The sequence below is a fragment of the Equus quagga genome, chromosome 7 (assembly GCF_021613505.1).
Source record: "Equus quagga isolate Etosha38 chromosome 7, UCLA_HA_Equagga_1.0, whole genome shotgun sequence".
Taxonomy (NCBI): Eukaryota; Metazoa; Chordata; class Mammalia; order Perissodactyla; family Equidae; genus Equus; species Equus quagga.
Window position 1 is genome coordinate 41,801,175 of NC_060273.1, and position 22,715 is coordinate 41,823,889.

The 22,715-nt window shown below is 53.9% G+C and overlaps 1 protein-coding gene across 3 annotated transcripts; it reads right to left on the minus strand.

Annotated features, from left to right (window-relative positions):
* Positions 1–14,057: 14,057 nt before the first annotated feature.
* Positions 14,058–21,528, minus strand: LOC124242504 (uncharacterized). Of its 3 annotated transcripts, none has more exons than XM_046667605.1 (4): positions 20,429–21,528; positions 18,758–18,983; positions 16,099–17,889; positions 14,058–15,584 (listed from the first exon to the last, which is right to left on the minus strand). In XM_046667605.1, the coding sequence occupies exons 2-3, from the start codon at positions 18,832–18,834 to the stop codon at positions 16,815–16,817; spliced, it is 1,152 nt and encodes a 383-aa protein (XP_046523561.1). In that variant the 5' UTR covers positions 18,835–18,983; positions 20,429–21,528; the 3' UTR covers positions 14,058–15,584; positions 16,099–16,814. The 3 variants fall into 3 exon arrangements, with proteins under 3 accessions (XP_046523561.1, XP_046523564.1, XP_046523562.1); XM_046667608.1 differs by having other exon boundaries at positions 16,099–17,893; XM_046667606.1 differs by lacking the exon at positions 20,429–21,528 and having other exon boundaries at positions 18,758–19,097.
* Positions 21,529–22,715: the final 1,187 nt, after the last annotated feature.

The window sequence follows — 22,715 nt, forward strand, 5'->3', positions numbered from 1 at the left end:
AGACGGTTTTCTGCTCCTCAAGTCCCCTGCAGCGAAGGCATCTTGACTTTTGAAACAGTGAAACACACATTTTTTTCCAAGTGTGACTCAAAGGATGTGAGGTTAGTGCACAAGGCAGTGCTAAAAGTGGACTGGTAATTGCAGGTTCTGCTTCCTGTGATGATTTTGCAAGATCCCGCCACACCGCCTCCCTCACAGAGAAGAACCAGAAAATCTGCACAAAATGCAACCAGAGCCCCTTGATGACGTCGGGGAGGGAATAGCAGCAGACAGATTCGGGGAGCAGTTTGAAGAGAATTCCCGTGCCCGTGGCTCCTGGTCTGGGCCACGTGCAGTCGACGCAGAGCACGGGCGGCAGGAGGCTCTGGGGAAACAGTCTCTGTGGCCTGAGGACGAGAGAAATAAAACTGGGGAGCTGCAGTCACTGCAGAGAGAGGGGGCCTGGGGGGGACGAAATGTGCAGGGGAACCTGCAAACTCTGCCCCACCTTCTGATGGACTGAACCACACGCACAAGAACCCCACTAAGACAGGAGATCTGAACTGAGGCCCCAAGCGCTGGTCAAACCCAGCTGAGCTCACTACCTGCTAAAGCAGGAGACACAGTCGGGGTGGAAAACACGGAATCCAGAATTCCTACCACGCCACACGCGCAGTGTCCAGGACACGTGCAAAATCACCCAACATCCAAAAATCATGTAACTGAGACACATTAAGAGAAAAGAGCGTCAACCGGGATAGACCCCAAGACCACCCAGGTGTTGCACTAGCGGGCGAGGGTCTCTCTTCACGCACTGAGAGGCTCGGTCGTTCGGCGCGTGAACAGTGTGTGTCCTCTTGGTAAGTGATCCCTTCAGAAGTTCACAGTGATATTCTTGATCCTGGTTCTGTTGGCTGCGCTGAAATCTGCTTTGTCTGATGTGAACACATCCAGCCGTCTTTCAGCTGCTGTCAGCGTGGTATGTTTTCTCAATCTCTCTGTTTTTAATTTATTTGTGTCTTTGCATTTAAAGTGGGTTTGGGGTAGGCAGCATAGAGCTGAATGTGCTTTCTTATTTAAGTGGGGATTTTAGAGCATCATCATCTGATGCCACTGCTGATCACAGATGTGACTCTATCGTTGTGCGATTTGTTTCTTATTTGACCAATCTGTTTTTCGTTTCCCATTTCCTCTTAGTCTGCCTTCTTTTGAATAATTCAAGTATTTTCTATGGTTCCATTTAATCACCTTTTTTGGCTTATTCTGTGTAACTCTTTGCTGTGTGTGCGTGTCTGTGCGCAGCCGTAGGGTTCACAGTGCACACCTTTGACTTACCACAGTCTGTCTTCAGATGGTACCAGGCCTCTCCGTGGGGGTGGAACCAGCTCACAGCAGTGCACTTGCGCCCCCATCGCAGCCTTCATGTCGTCGCCGTCATCACACATTTTACCCCACGTGTTATATGCCCCACAGAAAACGCCCTCCGTCCCTCCCTTCACGTCAGGTTTCCACGTGGTGTGATTGTCCTTCTGCCTGAAGGACTTGCTCCACACCTGCCAGTGCTGACCTGCTGGACCATGAGTTACTCCAGCTCCTGTGTGTCTGAGAAAGTCGATATTTTATCTTGTTTATCACCCTTTGCTGCCGGGCTTGGAATCACAACTTAGCCGTTTTTTCCCTCCACACCCACAGACCTGCTCCACTCTGCTCCAGCCTCATTTCCAGTGAGAGCCCTGCCCTCGTCCTGACCTTCGTTCCTCTGAGCATGGCAGGCCTGTTGTCTCCTGTCTGGTTTTAGGATAATCTCGTTATCATCTTATTTAGATGATTTGGTTATGACGTGCCTCCTTCATGCTTCTTAGACTTGGGGTTCATTAAGCATCTTGAATATGTGGGTTTACAGGGTTTTAAAATCAAATATGAAATTTCTCAGTCATTATTTCCTCAAATATCTTTTCCTGGTTTCATCTCTTTCTCTTTCTGGGACTCTGATTACGTGTATTTTAGCCCTTTTGAAGTTGTCCTCCAGTTAACTTTCTGCTCATTTTCTTTGGTCTATTTTCTCTGTGTATTTCATTTTGAGTGGTTTCCAGTACATGTCCTCAAGTTCACTGACATTTTATTTGGCAGTGTCTAATCTGCTCTTAATCCCCTCGAGTACGTTTTTCCGTAGACATTTCATCTCTAACAGCTTGTTTTGGGTCTTTTTCATAGCTTCCATATTCTTACTTAACATCATCAGTCTTTTCTTTTTTTATCAAAGTATCGACTTACAATATTTTATCAGTGTCAAGTGTGTGACATAGCGATTCACATTTATATACAAGGTGGTCACTACGCTAAGTCTCGTTTCACCTGTCCCCACGCAGAGTTTTGACAATATTGTTGACTGTTGCTCATGCTGTAACCCCACCCCCGTGACCTGTTCATTTCACAACCGGGAGTTTGTGCCTCTTACCCCTCACCCATTCCACCTGCCCCCGAACTCCTACATCGTCAGTCTTTCCTCTAACTTCTTGAACGTGTGGAATATGGTGACAATAACGACTTCCCGTCTTGGTCTGTGGATTACGTCATCTGTGCCCTTTGTGCTCAGTACCAATTGATGGACTTTTCTCCCCATTACGTGGTGTGTTTTCCGGCTTTATTGCATACCAGGTAATTTTTGGCTGCTAGACGTTGTGTATTCTCCCTTATTGGAAGCTGGATGGTTTGTACTCCTAAGAATATCCTTGTTCTGTTTTCTGGGACAGAGTTGTGTTACTTTGAAACAATTCGACACGTTTAGGCTGATTCCAAGCTTCGTCAGGTGGGGTCTGAGAACCCTCCAGTCCAGGGCTGGCTGTGTCCACTGCTGAGGCCGCTCTGAACACTCGGCACCATCTGCTGTGGTTACGGGGCTTTGCTAAGCCCTGTGTGAGCTGGTCAGACACAAGCCATCTTGTCTGTGTGAGTGCCAAGAGTTATTTCCTCTAATTTTTTGGTGTTTTATTCTGTAGCCTTGGGTACTTCCCTCACACTGTGCACAGGTTAGGACTCAGTTGAAGACGTGGGACCGCTGAGACTCTGGAGCTCTCTCTCGCTGCCGTTCCCTCTTCCGTGTGCACACGAGTCGCCTCAGGGGACTGCCTGGCTCCTCCCAGTGCTGAAGCCTGAATCCTCGCTCCAGGCAGCGGGGGCCATCCCGCCTCACCCAGTCAGTTCCGTGTCTCTTGTCTGTCTGAAAACTGCCGTTTCATGTATTTTCCCCTAGAGTTTTAGTTGTTCTGGGCAGAAGGGTAAATTGGTTCCCTGTTACTTCATCTTGGCTGAAATTGGAAGTTTTAAACAAAGATTTTAAGTGGTTCTCATAAATTTCCTCAATGAAGATAAACAAACATGCTTGCAACAAATGAAAAAGTAGGAAATATCATCATAAAAATGAGAACAATTAAAAAAAAGAATTTTAGAATTGAAAAATACAGTGTCAGAAATAACGAAATCTCTACCTGGACTTGACAGCTAAATAGAGATGACAGACTGAGTGAACTTAAAGATAGAGCAATAGAGATGATCTAACTTGAAAAACAGAAAGGAAAAAACTGGAGAAATAGCAGCGTTTCAGGCACTCTTAGATAAGATCAAACTCTGATAAATATGTGGTTGGCTTCAAAGAAGGGCTGGGGAGAATGGACAGACACAAACATTTGAAGAAATAGTGGCTGGAATTATCAAGCGATGGAAAACAGACGTTTGCAAATACAACGCTCAACACAGAGCAGAATGAAGTCCCACATAGAGACCCATCGGATCGAGCAGCTGGACACTGACGCCAAAAACCAAGTGTTGGAAGCAACAGAGAAAAATGACACTTCACATAGAGGAAAATAGTGATGTAACTAATATCTGACTTCTCATCAGAAACTATGGGGACCAGAAGAGAATGAGAAAAGAGATTTAAAGTGTTTAAAGAAAAAAATAGACCTGTCAACCCAGAATCCTACACCCAGCAAAAATATCCTTCAAGAATGACTGTTGAAAGACAATATTTGAGATTCAAAAAAGCTAAAAGAAATAATCACCAGCAAATCTCTACAATAGAAAATCCCAAAGGAAATTCTTCAGGATAAAGAAAATTATACCAGAAAAGGAATCTCAGATCCTCAGAATGGAATAAGTAGCTTCGGAAATGGTAAATGTAAAAAGCTAGTCATTATTCTGCTTTCTCCTTCTAACTTTTGTATAATACACACAGGTTAAAGTACAAACTGCAGTATTGTGGGGAGGGTAGAAGGGTGAACAGATGAGCACAGAGGATCTCTGGGGCCGTGAAACTGCTCTGTGTGAGACCATAATGTGGATACACGTGAGTGTACATTTGTCCAAACCCACAGACTGCACAACACCGAGACGGAACATCGTGTAAACCGCGGACTCTGGGTGACAACAACGTGTCGGTGTGGGTCCCTCAGCTGTCACAGATGCACCGTCCCACGGGCAATGTTGACAGTGGGGAGGCTGTGCGTATGGGGCCAGAAGGCACATGGGAAATCTCAGTACCTTACTCTCAATTTTGTTGTGAACCAAAAACTGCTTTAAAAAAACAAAGTCTGTTTAAAAAACGATAACATTTTCTTCTGAGGTTCATGAGGTATGTGGACGTGGTGCGTATTGTTACGACAGCATAAAGGGTGGGAGGTGTGCCCAGCACGGCTGCAGTGTTTCCACGTTTTACCCGAAGTACTAAAATGTTCACTGTAAGTGGAATGAAAAGTCAGAGATGGGTATTATAAACCCCAGAGAAATGACTAAAAAGAAAGGCCATAGGACCAAAGATAAAACAATGTAACCCACCACTCAGCAGATCAAAGAAGAAAATCACGTGACGTGCAGAAAACACATTTGAAGAAATTCTACCTCCTTTCATAAAAGCCCAGGAACGGAGGAGGAGAGGGTGCTTGTCTACCCCGGTGCGAGGCGTCCACAAGCGTCTGCAGTTCCTGCGACAGTGAGACGAAACGCCCTCCCTGCCAGTCAGGTGGAGGCAGAGACGTCCACCCTCACTGTCCCTATTTGACACCACACTGCGTTCTTAGCCAGCGTGGAATGGCAAGAAAATCAAATAAAAGGCATACAGACAGGAAAGGAAGAAGTAAGACTGTCTTTTTTGATAGAAGACGTGACTGTCTATGTAGAAAATCCTAAAAAATATAAAAAAGGCCGTTGGAAGTCATAAATGAGTGTAACCAGGTCATAGGAGACAAAGTCAACACACAGCAATCATTTGTGTTTCTATACACTAGCGATAAGTGGTCAGAAATTGACATTTTTAAAGTGTCACTTAACAGCAACAGAAATCATAACATATTTAGGAATAAATCCTATAATATGCCTGAAGAATCTCTATGCTGAAAACCACAAAACGCTGGTGGAAGAAGGAAAAGAAAATTTCAATAAGTGGGGAAATGTCTTGGTCCGTTCGAGCTGCTGTAGCAAAACCCACAGACGGGGGGTCTTATGCACGACAGACGTTTATGTCCCACGGTCTGGGCCTGGGGGCCAAGACCAGGGCGCCAGCATGGTCGCATTCCCATGAGGGCGGGCCTCCTGGTTCACGGGGCAGAAGGGACAAGGGGCCTCTCTGGGGCCTCCTTTGTTATAAAGGCACTAGTCTCATTGTGGGGGCTCAACCTTCATGACAAGCACCTCCCAAAGGCCCCACTTTCTAATAACCTCAACCTTGGGTTAGGATCTCAGCATGGGAGTTTGGGGGGGACATACACATTCAAACCACAGCAGAAATATGCTGTGTTCATGGACTGGAAGGCTCGGTATTTTAAACATTAGTTCTCTTAAGTTGATCTATAGATTAAACACAATAACAATTCCAGCATAGTTTTGGCAGAAACTATGAAGTTGATTTTAAAATTTAAGTAGGCAAAGTAATCAGAATAGCCCAAGTAATTTTGGCCTGGATCCCGGGTGCAGACATGGCACCGTTCGACAAGCCACGCTGTGGTAGGCATCCCACACATAAAGTAGAGGAAGGTGGGCATGGATGTTAGCTCAGGGCCAGTCTTCCTCAGCAAAAAGAGGAGGATTGGCAGCAGATGCTAGCTCAGGGCTAGTCCTCCTCCAAAAACAAAAAACTGGAAAAGTAGGAAAGTTTTAAAAAGACAAGAAAATGAAGAATAAAGGGGAAAAAACTGGAGGAGACAAATTGAAAAAAGAAATAAAATTACAGACCTAAAACCATGTCAATAGCTATTTATTTTTAATTTTTATATGTTTTTAATAAAATTATATATTTTTAAAGTGTACGACGGTGGTTTGAGGTACATACCTGTAGTGAAGTGATTACGGTCCGGCTGATGGGCACATCGTCTCCTCACACAGTCCCCACCCCTGCGACGGGAGCCCCGACACCCACTCTCTGTGGCGGGGCCCGAGTGTGCAGCACAGCAGTGCCAACTGTGCTCCTCGCGCTGTACCTGCTTCTCCGGACTTGCTCGACCCGATCACTGCGGCTTTGTGTGCTTGACCGACATCTCCGCCCCTCTCCCGCCCCAGCCCCTGGTAACCATTCTAATCTCTGCTTCTATGAATTCCATGTTTTTTCTGTTTTTCGTTTCTTCAGATTCCACATACAAGTGAGATTACCCAATATTTGTCCTTCTCTGTCCGGCTTATTTCATTTAGTGAAATGCCCTCCATGCTCATCCGTGTTGTCTCGAACGGCAGGAGTCCCTTCTTTCTGGTGGTTGAACAATATTCCATTGTGTGTATGCACATCGTCTTCCCCCGTTCGTCTGTCCGCAGACACTCGGTCGTGTCCGTGTCTGGGATACCGTGACCAATGCCACCGTGACCAACGCCGCCGTGAACGTGGGGGTGCAGCTGTCGCTTTGAGACACTGGTTTCATTTCCTTTGGATCTATTCCCAGGAGGGGATGGCTGGGTCATGTGGTGGTTCTACAGTTAACTTTTTTCTTATATTATTTTATTTATCGTGCATCTGCAGATCTGTTTTACGTACAGTAATTGGTTTTATCAATCATATCAAGGCATCCTATTAGTACTATCATTGACTCTTCGAGGACTCTCATGCTGTTTTCCATTGTGGCTGCACGGATTTACATTCCCTCCAATGCTGCGCGAGGGTTCCCTTTGCTCCGCATCCTCAACAATATTTGCTATGTTTTGTCTTTTCACGATGGCCATTCTGACAGGTGGGTCTTTTGGATGAGCGGATGTCTCATTGTGGTTTTGGTCTGCGTTTCCCTGACGACTGGTGATGCTGAGCACCTTTCATGTATCTGTTGACCATTCGTATGTCTCCTTTTGAGAAATGTCCATTCAGCTCTTTGGCCCGTTTCTCAATTGAATTATTTGTTTCTTAGTGTGGAAGTGTATGAGTTCCTTATATATTTTGGATATCAACCCCTCATCAGATGTACGATATGCAAGTATTTTCTCCCATTTTCTGGGTTGTCTCTTCACTCTGTTGATGGTTTCCTTCGCTGCACAGAAGTTTTTCATTTAGAATGGATCCCATTTGTCTATTTTTGCTTTTGTTGCCTCTGCTTTTCGGCTCATATCCAAAAAGATCATTGCCCAGACCTGTCTCAAGAAGCTTTTCTCCCATATTTTCCTCTAATAGTTTTATGGTTTCAGGTCTTAAATTTAAGTCTTTAGTCCATTTTGAGTTGATTTTTACACGTAGAGTGAGGTAAGCGTTCAGTTTCATTCCGTGTGTGGAAACCCAGTTTCCCCAACACTATTTATTGAAGCGATGACCCTTCCCCCTTGTGTACTCTCGGCACCTTTGTCAAAGGTCAACTTGCCATGAATGCGTGGAGTTTTTCCTGGGCTCTATTCTGTTCCGCTGGTCTCCGTGTCTGTTTTAATGCCGGCGCCCTGCTGTTTGATGACTGCAGCTTTGTGGTGTGTTGTGAAGTCAGGTCCAACTTTGCTCTTTTTGTTCCAGTTGTCGCTGAGCAGCCTGTGCTGGAAACTCCTGTCTCACCGTCTTGCTCAATCGTGGTTTTACGTGTTGCTGGACTGAAGAGATCAGTTGAAAGGCAGAGATTCTCGGGATGGATATAAAAGCAAGACCCAAATGTATACTATCTACAAAACTTGCACTTTGGATATAAAGACACAGGTAGTTTGAAATAAAATAAAAATAAAAATCATAAAAATTGTAAATGTAGTGACCCTTTATGCCTCCTTATGCAGATAGAATCCTATTTGACAAAAAATCCTAAGAAACCCACAGACAATTGGTACAGGTGCTGGGACAACTGGACACCACATGCAAAAGCATGAAGCTAGACCCAAACCTCACACCATCTACAAAATGAGCTCCAGGTGGATCGAAGGCCTGCATATAAGACCCAAAATTACAAACTCATAGAAGAAACATAGTGACTCTTCGTGACTTGGCTTTGGTAGTGATTTCTCATATATGACACCAAAAACACAGGCAATGAAAGAAAAGTAAATTGGACTTCCTCAAAGTGAGGAACTTTCGTGCGTAAAAGGAGAACTTTAAGAGTGAAAGAAGATAATCCACAACCCAAATGGCAGAAAGTGTTTGCAAATCCCGTATCTGGTAACGGTCTAGCAGCCCGTCAGTCCAGCCCCCTCTGCCCAGGACGCCCCGAGGAATAGGGGTCTCGGCCCCCTGGCACCTGGGCGCTGGTCGTCTTCTGCGTCATCAAGGAGCAAGTGCTGGACAGTTCCGACCCACTCAGAGTAACGATGGAGCCAAGAGTCCCGTCATCACCACTCTTGTGGGCGACGGCTTCATCTGCTTCCTGCAGAGCACACGCTGTTCGCGAGTCTGAGAACCAGGAGAGTTGTCTACACTTTTCTGAAAGTGCATCTTATTGCTGTGCAGTAGTGACCTTTTCAAACCTGCTCCCACAGCACCCTCCCACTCTGTTCGTTTCTCTGGAAGTGGCCCTGGCGATTCAGCCGTTTGCTGTCCCCACCCCACACCGTGTGACGAGGCCGACGATGTCCGATTCCTGCGGCCCTGACCTTCGTGGAGACGGGCTTAGCCTCAGCCTGTGACGGAGGTGGCGTCCTGCTCCTCCTCATCCACGCTCGTCCTCCTGCTTCGCACAGCCTGACGGTCGCCACGGGAAGTGCCTGCAGAGCCCGGAGATTTCTCTTTGAAGAAAAGAAAGATCCTGGGGAAATCAGGCAGATAAATAAGGAATGCAGCCAGTGCTGCCCTGTGCTTCTTCCAGACTCATCGTGCTGACGGCCAAGAGGATGTGCAAATGAGAGTGAGCGGTTTTTCTCATTAGAGTTTTAAAATCCTCCAAGTAATGGATCGTTTTGGAGCATCCTGTGTTTTCCTGCTCATCCCAATGATATGTTATTACTAAACTTAAGTAACTTTAATGGAGGAAATTCTTTATCTCATGGAAATGCTGGGCAGGGGATCTATTTTAAAACATGTTATGGAGGTAACTCCAGGGGTTTACAAGGAGCGGGGAGCCAGCACCCCTGTGTCCCAGACACCAGCCGAGACCTTCCTGCCAGGACCCAGGGCGCTTGGAGGGAGGGGAGGCCACGGCGCTCCTCGGGCAGGGGCCTCCTCTGGTGCGTCCCCCAGACGGCACACACGCCACAGAACCCTAGGTTGGCCAATGGCCGGCAGCCGGCTAGGGATTTGGGGACGAGGACCGGGAGGCCCCTGGGCTGGCCTCAGGAGTGTGGAGTGACCCACAAACCTCACCACGAGCTCTTCTTGTCTGGGATACGGCAGGAAGCCACGCGTGGAAGGGAGCAGGTGTCGGGTGGGGAAGCATCACACTGAAAACGGCTCCTGCGTCTGCCACTGGCCTGGAGTTGGGCCCCAGACAGCCCCCCTCCCTCGGCCACAGTCTCCCCTTCAGAGGGACAAGCGGCGGGAGCACCAATTTACCCGAGTGTTCGAGGGGCCTCGTCTTCAGAGCTGCTCAGCTCCCTTCCCCGCCCGCAGCGCATCCGCGGGACCCGCCCACAGCCCCTCATCCCGACCCTCCCCCTGGAAGCTTCGATGCGCCCACTCAGGCACGGGCGGTTTGGGGTCCTGAGCTGATGCAATTTTAGTGGGTTTCCCTTGTTTCCTGGGGGAAAAATGGGAGGGTGGATGGCTCGTGACCGTCATGGATGGCACCGCACGGCATGGCCGGGACACTGGTCTCCAGCGTGATCGTCTGACGGCCTCCACTTCCACCAGCGGGTGAGCGAGCACGGCCTGCTCTTCCCAGTCCCAGTGCAAATGGGTAACTTCTCTCGGTGGATTTGGCTTTAACGAGAGACCGGCTCCCAGGAGAGGATGTTGTTTAGACGGGACACGTCAGCTCAATTTTAAATCAGCTTTCAGGTCAATCTGTCTTTATTCCATCAACTGCTTTCGACGAACAATTCGAGCGACTGTGTTAGTGTAACGCTCAGCAGTGGAATCGCTTCCGGACTCTGTCCGTTGTGATGTCAGAGTCAGCTCCTGGGCTCTGCTGCTGTGCCGGTGTTGGGTGTGTGTGAGTGTGTTTATGCACATGTGTATGCGTGTGTGAGCACGTGTGTGTGTATGAGCTTGTGGGGTGCTTTCCTCTGAAGGTTAATGAATGCATTTTCATGAGGTTTATGGACATCAGGGATCCCTGCCTTTATTTTTAAAAAACTGTTTAATAAGATTTTAATTTTGAATAGTTTTAGATTTACAGAAAATTGTGACGGTAGCACAGAGTTCCCATGTACTTCACCCCCAGTTTCCCTGTTATGAGCATCTTACGTTATGGCCCGTTCATCACAATTAGTTAATTTTGCTTCCGTATTCTCAATGGGATATTGCTCTTCAGTTTTTTGTAAAGTCTTTCATCTCAAAGTATTTTCTAGTTTCCTTTGTGATGTCTTGTCTGATCCGTTGGTTCAATAGGACCATGTTGTTTAATTTCCACGTTTGTGAATTTCTCAAATTTCCTTCTGTTCCTGATTTCTAATTTAATTCTATTGTGGTTGTAGAACCTATTTTGTATGATTGTGATCCTTTTAAATTTATTGAAACTTATTATGTGGCCTAACATATGGCCTGTCCTGGAGGACATTCCACATGCCCTTGAGAAGACTGTGTATCTGCGTCGGCTGGAGGGTTCTGCAGACGTGTGCTGGGTCCAACTGGCTGAGCGTGCTGTTCAGAGCTTGCCTTCCTTGTTGATTCTCTGCCCAGCTGTTCTGTGCATCAGTGGAAGTTCTTGACGTCTCCAGTTGTCATCATTGAACTGGAGCCTTGCTGTTTTCATCAGACTTAGAACCTGTGTCTAAGCTCCTTGATGGGAAGAAATTTAACTGGCTCTCAGGTTAATGGCCGACATCTCCCACCTGATGTCCGCATCACAGTGCCTGACATCCACTGAGGGAGGCTCAGAATGTGCTGGGCTTCAGACACGCCCCCTATAACCCAGTTTATTCTGGAGGAAACTCACGTGGAGACGGGGTAGGAGAATTGCCCAAGGATGCCTGGCTGGTTCAGAGCTGGATTCTAACCCGGGTCCGGAGGTTAGCTCAGCACACGTTTCTGGACTCCCTCTTGGGGATATAGAGGGAATCATGGGCAACAGGAGACAAGGGCAGCCGGAGTTCCACACGCTCCTAAGCTGCTGTGTGAGGTGTTCCAGAAGTAAATGCCAATGGAAAATGAAAATGGATTTTTGTTGTTTTGAATCCTGGCTTCTGCCACCTCCCCAGGTGTCGGGGCTGCGCACAGCCCAAAGCCAGCTACTGTCGGCTGCACCTCTGCTCAGCTCACCAGCGCCCCTTCTGGACCGCGGCCCTGCTAAGCTGCCCAGGATGCAGGCCTCACCAGAACGGGGCCTGCTGGCACCGTGATCCTGGACGTCCAGCCTCAGGATGGAGAGAAGCGAGTGTCCGTGTGTGAGCTGCCCGGTCTGTGGTGTCTTGGAGAAGCTGTGGCACAGAGATGGCTCCCACTGAAGTTTAGGGAGAGCTTCTTATTGGGGCGTGTGGGATGGTGTGGGGTCAGCTACCACTGAGGACTTTGGAATTCTGATGAGCAGAGGAGCCCATTGCAATGTCCACTCTCACTGCAAGCACAGGCCATCCCTGGAGCCGGCCCAGAGCCACCATCTGCCATTTACGGGCGACCGTTGTGGCGCGAGTCCTCAGGGACCGCAGGGCCCTGGGGCTATTGTGGGCTTTGCCCCCAGCATTACCATGAGGTGTACGGGTGTCCCCACCTCACAGATGAGATGGCCGAGGCTTGGAGAGGCCCAGGATGGTCCCTAGAGGGCAGGCCAGCTCTCTCGCCCGGTTGTCTGCTACACAAGCCTGGTCATGGTCATGGCTCTTCGTCGTGTGTGTCCGGGAGCAGGCTCGTCTTCCTCCTCACCCTAACTCGGCCTTCGCAAGCCGCCCCCTCCAGGAAGTCCTCCCGATGCCTCCAGTACTGGAGTCTCTCCTCCCAGTACCGGAGCCTGGCACCCATCTGGGCTGCCTTGGGCTGCTCCTGGTCCACATCCCTAGCCACCCTGTGAGAGCTCCAGGGCCAGACGGCCTCGTAGTTCCACCCATGGTGCAGGACCTGGAAGATGAATGAGCACAGAGATGGCAGGCGGTGAACCAAAGCTGGGCAGCCACCAGCCCCCAGGCCCCTCAGGGCAGGGGGTGAAGGCTGGTCAGCCAGCCGACCTGGACGTGGGGAGAGAGCACCGTGCATGGGGCAAGTTGACCTGGAGAGCAGGGGGCAGAATTCCACGGAGCAGATGAGGGACGGGCCCGCGAGGGGCAGCTCCCAGCTCTTCATCCCATCTTGGAAAAGGCCCCGCCTGTTTGGCACAGACTGCGGGGCGGCTGCCAGGCTTGGGGCTGCCCCACACGTGTGAGTCTCTCCTTCTGCTGCCCCTGAGGCAGGAGGGGCAGCGAGAACCGCAGATGCCTGATGCCCACGTGTTCGGGTACTTTCTGCACAGGGCTGAGGGGTGCTGAGCAGTGAAGGGCCGTCTCCCGCCGGAAGGTTCCCAGCGCACTCGCTGCTCACCTGTGATGCACAGCCAGGAGCCCTGCTGGAGCCTCGGTCCTCAACGCCTGGCGGGAGCCGTCATCTCAGGGGTGTATGGCCTGCCAGCCTCTCCCAGCAGTGGGGGGCTCAGGCCCTGCCATTCCCTCTTGTGAAGAATCCGGAAAGATGTCTGTGCCCATTATGGTGGGCCCCCATCCTTTCGGCTCCACTCGCGGCCTCTCGGATTCATTGTTCCAACGTCGCGGGCTGGCGGAACTGAAGACAGAGCCAACTGGAGTCTGACCGTGTCAACGCTGCAGGTCTCGTTGATGGCGCGAGTCCAGTGCCTGTGTTCATCTTTCTACTACAGGAGGCAGTGGGCCCCCCCGGGGTCCTCCTGCCTCACGAATGGGGAACCAGAGGGAGAATTTGCCCGAGTTCCTGGAACCAGGAGGCCGTGACAGCGAACCCGTCTGTCAGGCCGGGACGGCGTGGAGAACAAGGGGAGCATTTTCGCTGGGTTTCACCCCAGAGCGCGTCCGAGCCTCCCCCCGCATAAGTGCGTTGCCCACACCCTCCAGGTTCGTCTGAGCTCCGAGCTCTGGGAGGAGTCGGGGGCGCCGTTTGGGAGACAGGCATCTCTGCCCACACCTTGACGGGGCCTCTGCCTCAAGCTGGCACAGACACGGTCGAGTGACGCCCTCAGCTGAGCCCGGGCCCTGTGCCCTCCCTCCTGGGCCCCCTGGGCCCCAGCGTGGGGTGAGGGCTGCTTCTGAGCTGATGGCCCAGGACGGGTCGGTGGAGAGGACACAGCACAGGGCACTGGGCACTGTGGGCACAGCTGACACCCTCGTCCCTGGAGCCTTCTTCACTGACCTCCCTTTGCCCACGTCCCAAATGTGGTGTCTTTACAGAGGAGGCACGTTTGACACCATTAAGGTACATGCATAATATAAAGATTGGTTTTCAAACTTTATGTATCATTTTGTAGCAGCTTTTTTTTTTTTTTTAACTTACCACAGTTTTTATTTTTAAAACTGTGGTAAAAAACACAACATAAAATTTATTAGTTAGCCATTTTTTAGTGCACAGTTCAGGGGCATTGAGCACATTCACAATGTTGTGCAGCTGTCACACCATCCATCTCCAGGACTTTCTCATCTTCCCAAACTGAGACTCGGTCCCCATTAAACACTGACTCCCCCGCCACAGCCCCTGGCCCCACCGTCTACTTTCTGTCTCTATGAATCTGTCGACTCCAGGGGCCTCACGTGAGTGGGATCACACAGTGCCTGCCCTTTTGTGGCTGATTTCCCTCAGCACGATGCCCGCAAGCTCCATCCGTGTTGTAACAGGCGTCAGAATCTCCTTCCTTTCTGGGGCTGAATGATGCTCCCCTGTGGATGGGCCGCGTTCCACTTATCCCTTCATTCGCTGATGGACCCTGGGGCTCTTGTGAATCACGCTGCTGTGAACACGGGTGTGCAGACACCTCTGCAAGACCCGGCCTCGGTTCCTTCGGTGCACAGTGGGGCGGCCGAATCACATGACAGCCTGTCGATAAGCCTTGAGGACGTGCCAGAGTGTGCTCCACGGCAGCTGCATCGTTAGCATCCCAGCAGCAGTGCACAAGTCCCAGCTTCTCTGCGTCCTCACTGACGCGTATTTTCTGTGAGTGTTTCTCATTGTGGCCGCGCTCGCAGGTGTGAGGTGAGGAGGCCTCAATTCCTCCCCCACCGCCTCCCTCTCTCTTTCTCTCTTTCTTTCTTTTCTTATTTGCCTGCCTTCCTTTCAACTTCAAACGCAGTCTGTGCTCAGTGCAGAGACCCCAGAACACAAGTCGTGAACATCAGTATTAAATCACCCAGAGGGCCCTGGCCCGAGGTGGCTGGCACGGTGTTGGCATCTGTCTTTCTGGCTCTAAGGAAACGGGTCCAGGACGGTGGTTGGGATCATTGGGTTGTGATGCAAATCTGATCAGTGGCGGCTGGTTGAGCGTCAAGTCTGCAGTTCAAGACGGCGGACGGTGTGGGCGTGTTCCTTTCCAGCATCTCCTCGGTTGACTGAAACGTGGCTGTCAGTGGACATGAAGAGACAGGCTCAGGGCGTCAGAGAAAGCAGAGTTCCAGGAGAGGCAGAAGCTACAAGTAGACTGGGGACTCCAGAGAGTAACGAGGAGCTGATGACGCGTTTGTGAAACAGCAGAGGGAGAGGCAGCCGCACGAAGTTCGTTCCAGAGAGTCGGCTCCTCCGGAGACGAGATTCCCGGACCGGGGTGCTGAGCTCGCGTCCAGCCCGTCATGAAGACGTCCTCTCTCGGCCGCGAGGGCACAGCCTGTCCAGACAGCTGAGTCCAAAGAAGCACAAAGCTGCAGCCCCGTTTGCTTTCTGGTTTCCTGGGCTGTCAGCAGATCGCGTCACACTTGCGCCAGGTCTTCAGGGGCCCACACTCAGCCGAGGCGAGCCCTCGGTGCTTTCAGATCCCAAAGATCCGGGCTGTTTCCTTGCTGAGCTGATTAGGGGCGTCCACCAGTGTCCTCCTCTCCGGCCTCGTCACACCAGCTCTGACGGTTGGAAGGTCCTGTGTGGTGGCCGGAGACCCGCCTGGGCTCTGCCAGTGAGAAGACTGAGTAAAGTTAACTCCCCTTTGGTACAAACTGATCCCATTAGCCCAGCACTTTCTGTCTACGTTTGTGAAAGACCGGAGCTAAAGATGCTCATTTTAGTGCCTTGCATTTCGCGCCCATTTGGGTCACAGCTCTGGGGGCAGACGTCCCATGGCCTGGGTCTGCACTCTGACTCCCACCTGCACCCACGCCCCTTAGGGCCCAGAAACGGGGCTGGTCGCTCCACACTCAGGGGAGGAGCCTAACCGGGCCTGGAGCAGAGCATCCCCCCGAGAGCCCCGACTCAGGCCCTGGCACAGACACAGACAGAGACACATATGCACAGACACTCAACACACCTTCAGACACACACTCATGCACACACCGACCTGCAGATACACACATGTGCAGACACACAGACCCGCACATACGTGCAGACACACACGCATGCACACACGTGTACAAACACAGATACATGCGTCTCTCTTCAGCTTGGGGCCCACAGCCTCCCACCCTGACCTTCTCGGTGAAAGGCAACAGGAAACCCCTGAGCGGGGTCCGTGGCGTTTAGCTGTGGTGGAAACGGCCCACTCAGGGCTGGGGGCCGGGCCCTCGTGTCTGTCCTTCAGCTCAGTGGCTGCAGTCAGCGCTGTGCTGAGTCCACTCTGGATGACGGTACACGTCCCACGAGCAGCCCCGCCCCGGAGGACAACTGGCTGGGAGCCATCCGTCCTTCTCCAGGACGTGGTGGGATCCGACGGCGTGTCCTCCTGTGGGGTTTTCCTTCTGTAAGAGCAGAGCAGCCGCCGGGTGTGGAGACGGTTTCCTCGTGGGAAGGAAATCGGATCCTGGCTCCCAGCAGGTGCGTCAGCTGCAGCTGGACCCCGGGCTTGAACGCACAGCTGTTCTCACAGACACTGCCTGGGAAGTGTCGGTGGGTGTTTGTGACCTTGGGGTGGGGATTTCTTAAAAACGCTACAAAACGAGAGCCTGATGAGTCTGAGTACTTTAAAAATCTGTTAGTCACAATCACCTTAAAGAAAGTGAGAGAGAAGTAAAATGAGAAGCTGCTCACTAGGGACGTAACTGCCAGAGGGTCAGCGTTGGGGGTGTGTGAGTCTCTACGAATCAGAACGGGAAAAAGACACCAACAGGAAGCTGGCGGGAGGCATGAGGGGCACGTCTCAGCAGAGAAACACGGTCTGTCAGGGACGCGCGAGACCCACCCCCCAGCCTCACGCGCCCCGTCTGGGCGTCGGGCAGGACGGGCTTCCCGGGGTCCGGCCAGCGCTGGCCCGGAGAGGAAGAGCCGCCGGCCCCACAGCTGCACGCGGGGCCAGAGGGGCCGCCTCCTCGCAGTGCCTCCGTGTCCTCAGCTGCCCTTCCCAGGAAGCCGTCCAGTTAGAGCCGCGTGGTGGTGAGTCAGGGCTGTGGGCCTGGGCTGTGGGCGCCCGTGTGCCCAGCCGTGGGGGCGGGCGGGGGGCAGGAGGAAGTGGCTGTGAGTCAGGGCTTCCGTGGGGCTCGTTTTCCAGGACACTGACCTCCCCGTGGCCCCGACAGAAGGCCAGATGGAGAAGGGCGTGGGCTGTGGCTTCTGACCGTCCTGTGAGCTGGTAGACACAAAGAGACAGACACACGGACACGGAGGCACACAGACATGCACAGAGACAAGACAGACAGAGAGACAGAGAGATACAGAGACACCCGCAGACACAGACAGACACGCCCCCCTCAGGCAGGGGCAGCCCACCGTTGCTGGTGGACGACCAACCCTCCCACCCTGGCGAGCTTCTGCCCTTCAGGCCTCTGCCCCAGACGCCCCAACCCCGGCTCCTGCTGGGGCAGGTCTGTGGCTGGACTTCCATCTGCAGGGGCAGAGGGGGATGAGAGTGAGAAGCCACAAGAAGGGACGTCAAGGGCGGGACTGAGCAGCGATGACTTGGCATCTGGGGCAGCAGAGCCCCGGGGCTGACCCAGCGCCTGGCCATGCTCAGCTCACTCAGAAACCCCAGGGATCTGGAGACACCGTGCGAACTGAACGGAAAGTTCTCAGGGGTACAGAAGACAGAAAGAAACAGGGGGTGGGGTGGACTCACGGCTGCCTGCCTGTGGCCCCCGCAGGCCGTGCATTCTGACCCTTCCATCCAGGTCCGACTCCGAGGGACAAGCTGGGATTCAGACGGATGGAGCTGGGGCTTGGCCATCGCTCGGGAGCTCAGGCTCCTCCCACAGCAGAACAGAAGCTCCCGGCTGAGGGGCACCCGACCCGTCGCTCTGTGGCCCCTTCTGTGTGTGATGGTTTCATGCTTTCTGTCTGAGGGAAACAGAGGATGTGTTGCATTTGCCTTTTACCCCCCAAGACATTTCTCAAACACTGGCTTCTCTGAGCCGAGTCTGGATACGCGGTGCAGGCTGATGTGGAAAACCCAGCGAACCCAGATCCTCCTCAGGGTCTGTGGGACGGGAGGACGGGACCTCAGCAGGCCGCAGCTGGCCCTCCCCATGGCGTCCTGCCTTGCTTGCCTGAGGAAGCGGTGGAGACGGCCAGGGCTCAGGGCTGGGGTGATCACCCCCGCCCCGGGCAAGCTGAGGATCAGAGGTGGGGCCCATCCTAAGCTGAGCCAGCCTGAGCCCCCGATGCTCCCCTGTGTCCACTCTGCATCTGCAGGGTCAGCGCTGGTGGCGTAGGTGGAGGAGAAGCAGCTGACGAGCTGACAAGCCACGTCTCCAGGCTGAGGCGCTGGAGTCGGAGGAGCCCAGACCGGCCCCACGGGGACGAGCCGGAAGCTGGGACCCTCGTAGAGCTGCGAGCCGCAGGCTGAGGGCCCAGCCTCCTGATCAGGCCCCTCTGCCGAGGGATCCCGGAGAAGCTATGGTGCATCTGTCTGAGCTCCAGGCAGCAGGGACGCAGACCAGGCACCTCCCCTCCCCGTCCTGTTGAGCACCCCAGCCCTGGACAAGGGAGGCCCGGCTCAGACCACAGCTGACTGCAGCCTGGACGTGCAGGTGCCGAGAGCTGCCAGGCCCTCTCATCGGGGACAAAGTGGGAACACACCAGACCCATCCAGGGACACATGGCAAAGCCGGTGAGAGCAGAGGGAAAAATCAGAAAAGGGGTGAAGAGGCCCCTCCCCCTGTGAGCTGACGCTGACACTGAGCGTAGAGGGTAGACACTGACCTGTCACTCGTGCATGTCAGACCCAAACATGCAGCGTCTCTTTCATTTCTCACAGAAGTTCTGAGGGGTCGGTGCATTGCTACCCGGACAAGCCAGTGCCATCAGAGACCCCACGGTGGGGAGCAGCAGAGCCACAACCTCTCAGGGTGTGACCCCAGGAATGCTCGGCCCTGCTTGAGGCTCAGAGTCCAGCTCTCTCTGGATGGAGCCATCTCCTGCAGCGGCGCTGAGAGGAGAGCCAGGAGTGATCACAGGTCAGCGGGGGAGGGGTTCGAGACCCCTCTGCCCACCCCCAGGCCCCAGAGCTCTGAAGGCACCTGCCACCCTGGAAATAGGTCAGTGTTGGTGCTGAATAAAAACTCGCTAATGCGGGAGGCCTCCCTGCCCCTCTCCCTGACCCCGGCCTGGCCAACGCTGGCTTTCCTGGTTTCCTCGGGGAGCACGGCCACGGCCTCTGGCCACGATACAAACGATGCCCCATTATTCTCTCCCTGCAAGTGACTCGTTAGGATTTCTGACAGCAGGCTTCACGTCTACCACGAGTCCCCGGGGTCAGCACAGCGTCTGCAGGTCACGGGGGCTCAGTGACCACGGAGTGACAGTGACACAAGGAGGAAGGAAGCAATGGAGAGAATTCCCCCAAACCAAACCCTGCCGAGTCCGGGGGTGGAAAGTTAACCCCCCTCCGCTCTCTGACTCTTGGGGAGAGAGACGTGACGGCCGAGATGTCAGCAGGAATGTGCCCGTTGGGGACCTGGGGCCTGGGGAGCACCTGCTCCTGTCGGAAAAGCAGCAACAGGTGCTGAGGGACGGCACCTCCCTGCAGGGACCGTCACAGCTGAGAGCAACTCAGATTTGCTCTGTGACGCAGAACTTCTGCATGAGCATAAAAATAACCAGCTCAATGGAGAAAGATCTAGTTTCTTGGGGATCACGGCAGCTGCAGTTTGAAGTCGTGGGCTGCGAGCTGCTGGAGAGCAGGGCCTTCAAGGGTCTCGGCTGGACCAGGCTCGGGGGCCGCCCAGTCCAGCTCTGAGCATGAAGCCTGGGGAGCCCTGGTCTGGCCGAGACCAGGCCTGGACTGACCAGGTTTCAAGCAGCGAACACCTGGGGCTGCACCCCCAGTGGCCCCGTCGGTCACTCAATGGTGATGGGAAGGGGCAGCGGCTGACGAGCATCCGGAGCTCGGCCCTCTCAGCAGCCCAGGAGGCACCACTGCTCCCCTCTCGGCCTCATCAACATGGACGTTTGCCCCGGGCAGTGTCTCGCCCCAGGCCTGGGTGACCAGGGACACAGAATGCCGGTGGAAAAATAAGTTAATGAGCTTCTGCTGGGGGCAGGGGTGGCAGGGGGATCATCCAGGCAGAGCCGTGTGCTGTCCTGGGAGGTGGCCGGGGCAGTGCCAGCTCACCGCGTGGCCCAGGGTGCCCACCAGGAGGTGCCACATGAGCCCCTGGCTCGGGCCTGGCTGTGCGGAGTGTGCAGAGGACAGACCTAGTGCATGTGAGCAAGCATGTGCGTGCTGTGTGGACGCGCGTGTGATTGTGGCGTGTCTGTGTGGCTTGTTGATTGTGGCATGTGTGTTCACGCGTGTGTCAGTATGTTGCACGTTTCTGCTGCAGGAAACCGTAGTGTCGGCCTCCAGTCTCTGGTTCCAGGCTGACCACTCACCTCACTCCTTCGGCTCCTCATCTGAGCCATGGGGAGAGCAGCGCTGTCTGGACCCCCTCCACACCATGAGGAGGGAAGGGACGGGTGGGCAGCGCCTGGCTGTGTGCAAAGCCACGAGGCCTTAAGGTCACGCTCAGGGCAGCTGGCGCCCAGCAGAGGAGCCCCTCTTCGAGGCCACTTCCGAGCTGGGCCCAGAGGCTGTAATTGTGGCCTGAGGTTCCTCACGCTCCCTCGGCCTCTGTTCGGTCAGTCGTCCAGGCAGCTTCCCCTCCCAGCCTGTCCGGCAGCTCTCTCTTGGGACAGCACACCCCAGAGCCTGAGAGCTGGCTGCGTCCACACGCACACCCGCTCCCGTCCGGCCGCCTCTGCCCTGCTTCATCCTCCAGCCCCGTTCCCCTCACGTCCGTGGTCCATGCCCCTCTGAGCTCAGCCTTGGCTCTGGTTCCCTCTCGGGGCCCCTTCTCCGTCACTAGCATTTTCTCTTTCTCTCCTCCTCTTATGCTTTGCTACATCCTCTTGCAAAATTAAGCCCCAAACGATTTCAGCTGCTCCCGACCCCGAGACAAGTTTTAAAATAGCAACAGGATCACCAGCCGCTTCCCCACTGAGGGCTGTAAGGGACGCTGGCGGTTCCGAATGCATTTTCCATTTGCAGACTTGCTAACGCAGATCCCACAGGGAAAAGGAAACTGCTGTTCTATTTCAAAATCCCTGATGGGTTTCCTTCCCGTTAGAAGGGTCTGAGGAAGCCGCACAGACCCCTGCTTGCTTCTGCCCCTCGCGTTGAAATCAAACCTGTAAATCTCCTCTGTTGCCGGCACGGATCAAGCCAAAATCACAGTATAAATGATGATGGTGGGAAAGGAGATGCTCTCAGGAAGGACGGGGTGGGGTGCTGAGTCGTCAACGACGCGTTGATCGGGGAGAAGGAACTGATCTGGGGCAAGTCAGTCCTGTGGAAATCTCGCCTCAGCTCACTTCCTGCCAAGTCCCTGCTCTCGTCCTGCAGGGAGTGCGGGGGGCTCCACTCAACATCAGACTTGCCCTCACTGTACTGAGCGGTTCCCAGGAAAACGGGAGTGTGTCTCTCTCACCGTGAGGCCCTCTCTCGCCTCCTCAATCCCCTCGTCTGGGCTCCCTGGACGGCTCTTCCTGGCACAGACCTTTGGTCTCAGAGTCCCGGAAGTCGGTGTGAAACAAGACGGAGAAAGACGCAGGGCCTGACCCTCTCCTCAGCCTGTTCCTCTGGAGCCGCCACGAGGTCCTGGACCATTTGAGTGGGAGAGCTGCCCGGGCGCAGGCTCAGGGCAGGGTCCACGAGAGCCTGGGGGCGGCCAGGGCTTGGGCAGCCGTGGAGACTTGTCTGTGCAAATGCCCTGCCGAGGGGCGAGCGGGAAGGCGTCCTGGGCAGGGCTGGAGGGTGGAAGCTGGGGAAATGAGCTAAAGGTGTGGTGGAGACGGAGGCGCGGGTGGGAGCAGGAGAGGGCATGGGGCTGCACGGGGCCAGGAGGCCCAGGGCAGAGCAGGACAGAGTGCGAGCAGACGGCCGACGTTCCCCACACTGGTGCCAGCACGGCCTCCCATGCAGGTCTCAGACCCTGTGTCCAGCTCTCCGTCTTCTTCAGTGATGTCCAGTCTGGGCAGGTCAGACTCACCAGAAACAGGCTTCTCCCCTCCTCGGGAGGAAGGGCGCCCCGGCTCACTCTCCTGGAGGTTCTGTCGCTTACACTCTGTGCACACCAGTCTGCCGCAGCTCCTCCTTCTCAAGCCTTCCCAGCAAGTGCACATGCATTCTCACCACCCCCGTGACACAGAGGAGGGGAGAACGCCGTCGCCCTCTACCAGTTGGAGAGAGCCCTGCTCGAGGTGGTGAACGGCTCAGACCGAGGCGGGTGCATCCAGCCCAGAGGCCCCCCACTGGCGAGGACCGGGGAGCGTCAGGCCGTCCCCCACGGTGCCCACACTTGCACCGAAGCGTCTTTGCTGAGTCGGAAGGCACCTCAGGCCTCCCCAGCCCTGGAGCTGCCCTCCAGAGCCCGTCCCCAGGGAGCAGGGACGTGGGGGGATCCGCCATCCTGGGACGGCCCCAAGCCCAGCCGCTGCCGCGTGTTGGGAAGTTCCAGAAGCATCCGTCCTGCTTGGATCCTCCAGGATTCATTCTCCCTCATGGCGTCTGACTCCCCCTCACATGGCCCATCTCCTCTTCTAGCCTCGAAGCCCCTGTCAGGGACGTCCCCAGGCTCCCTCCCTTGGGTATTAACCCTGTGTCTTTGCCGTGTTCGGTGAC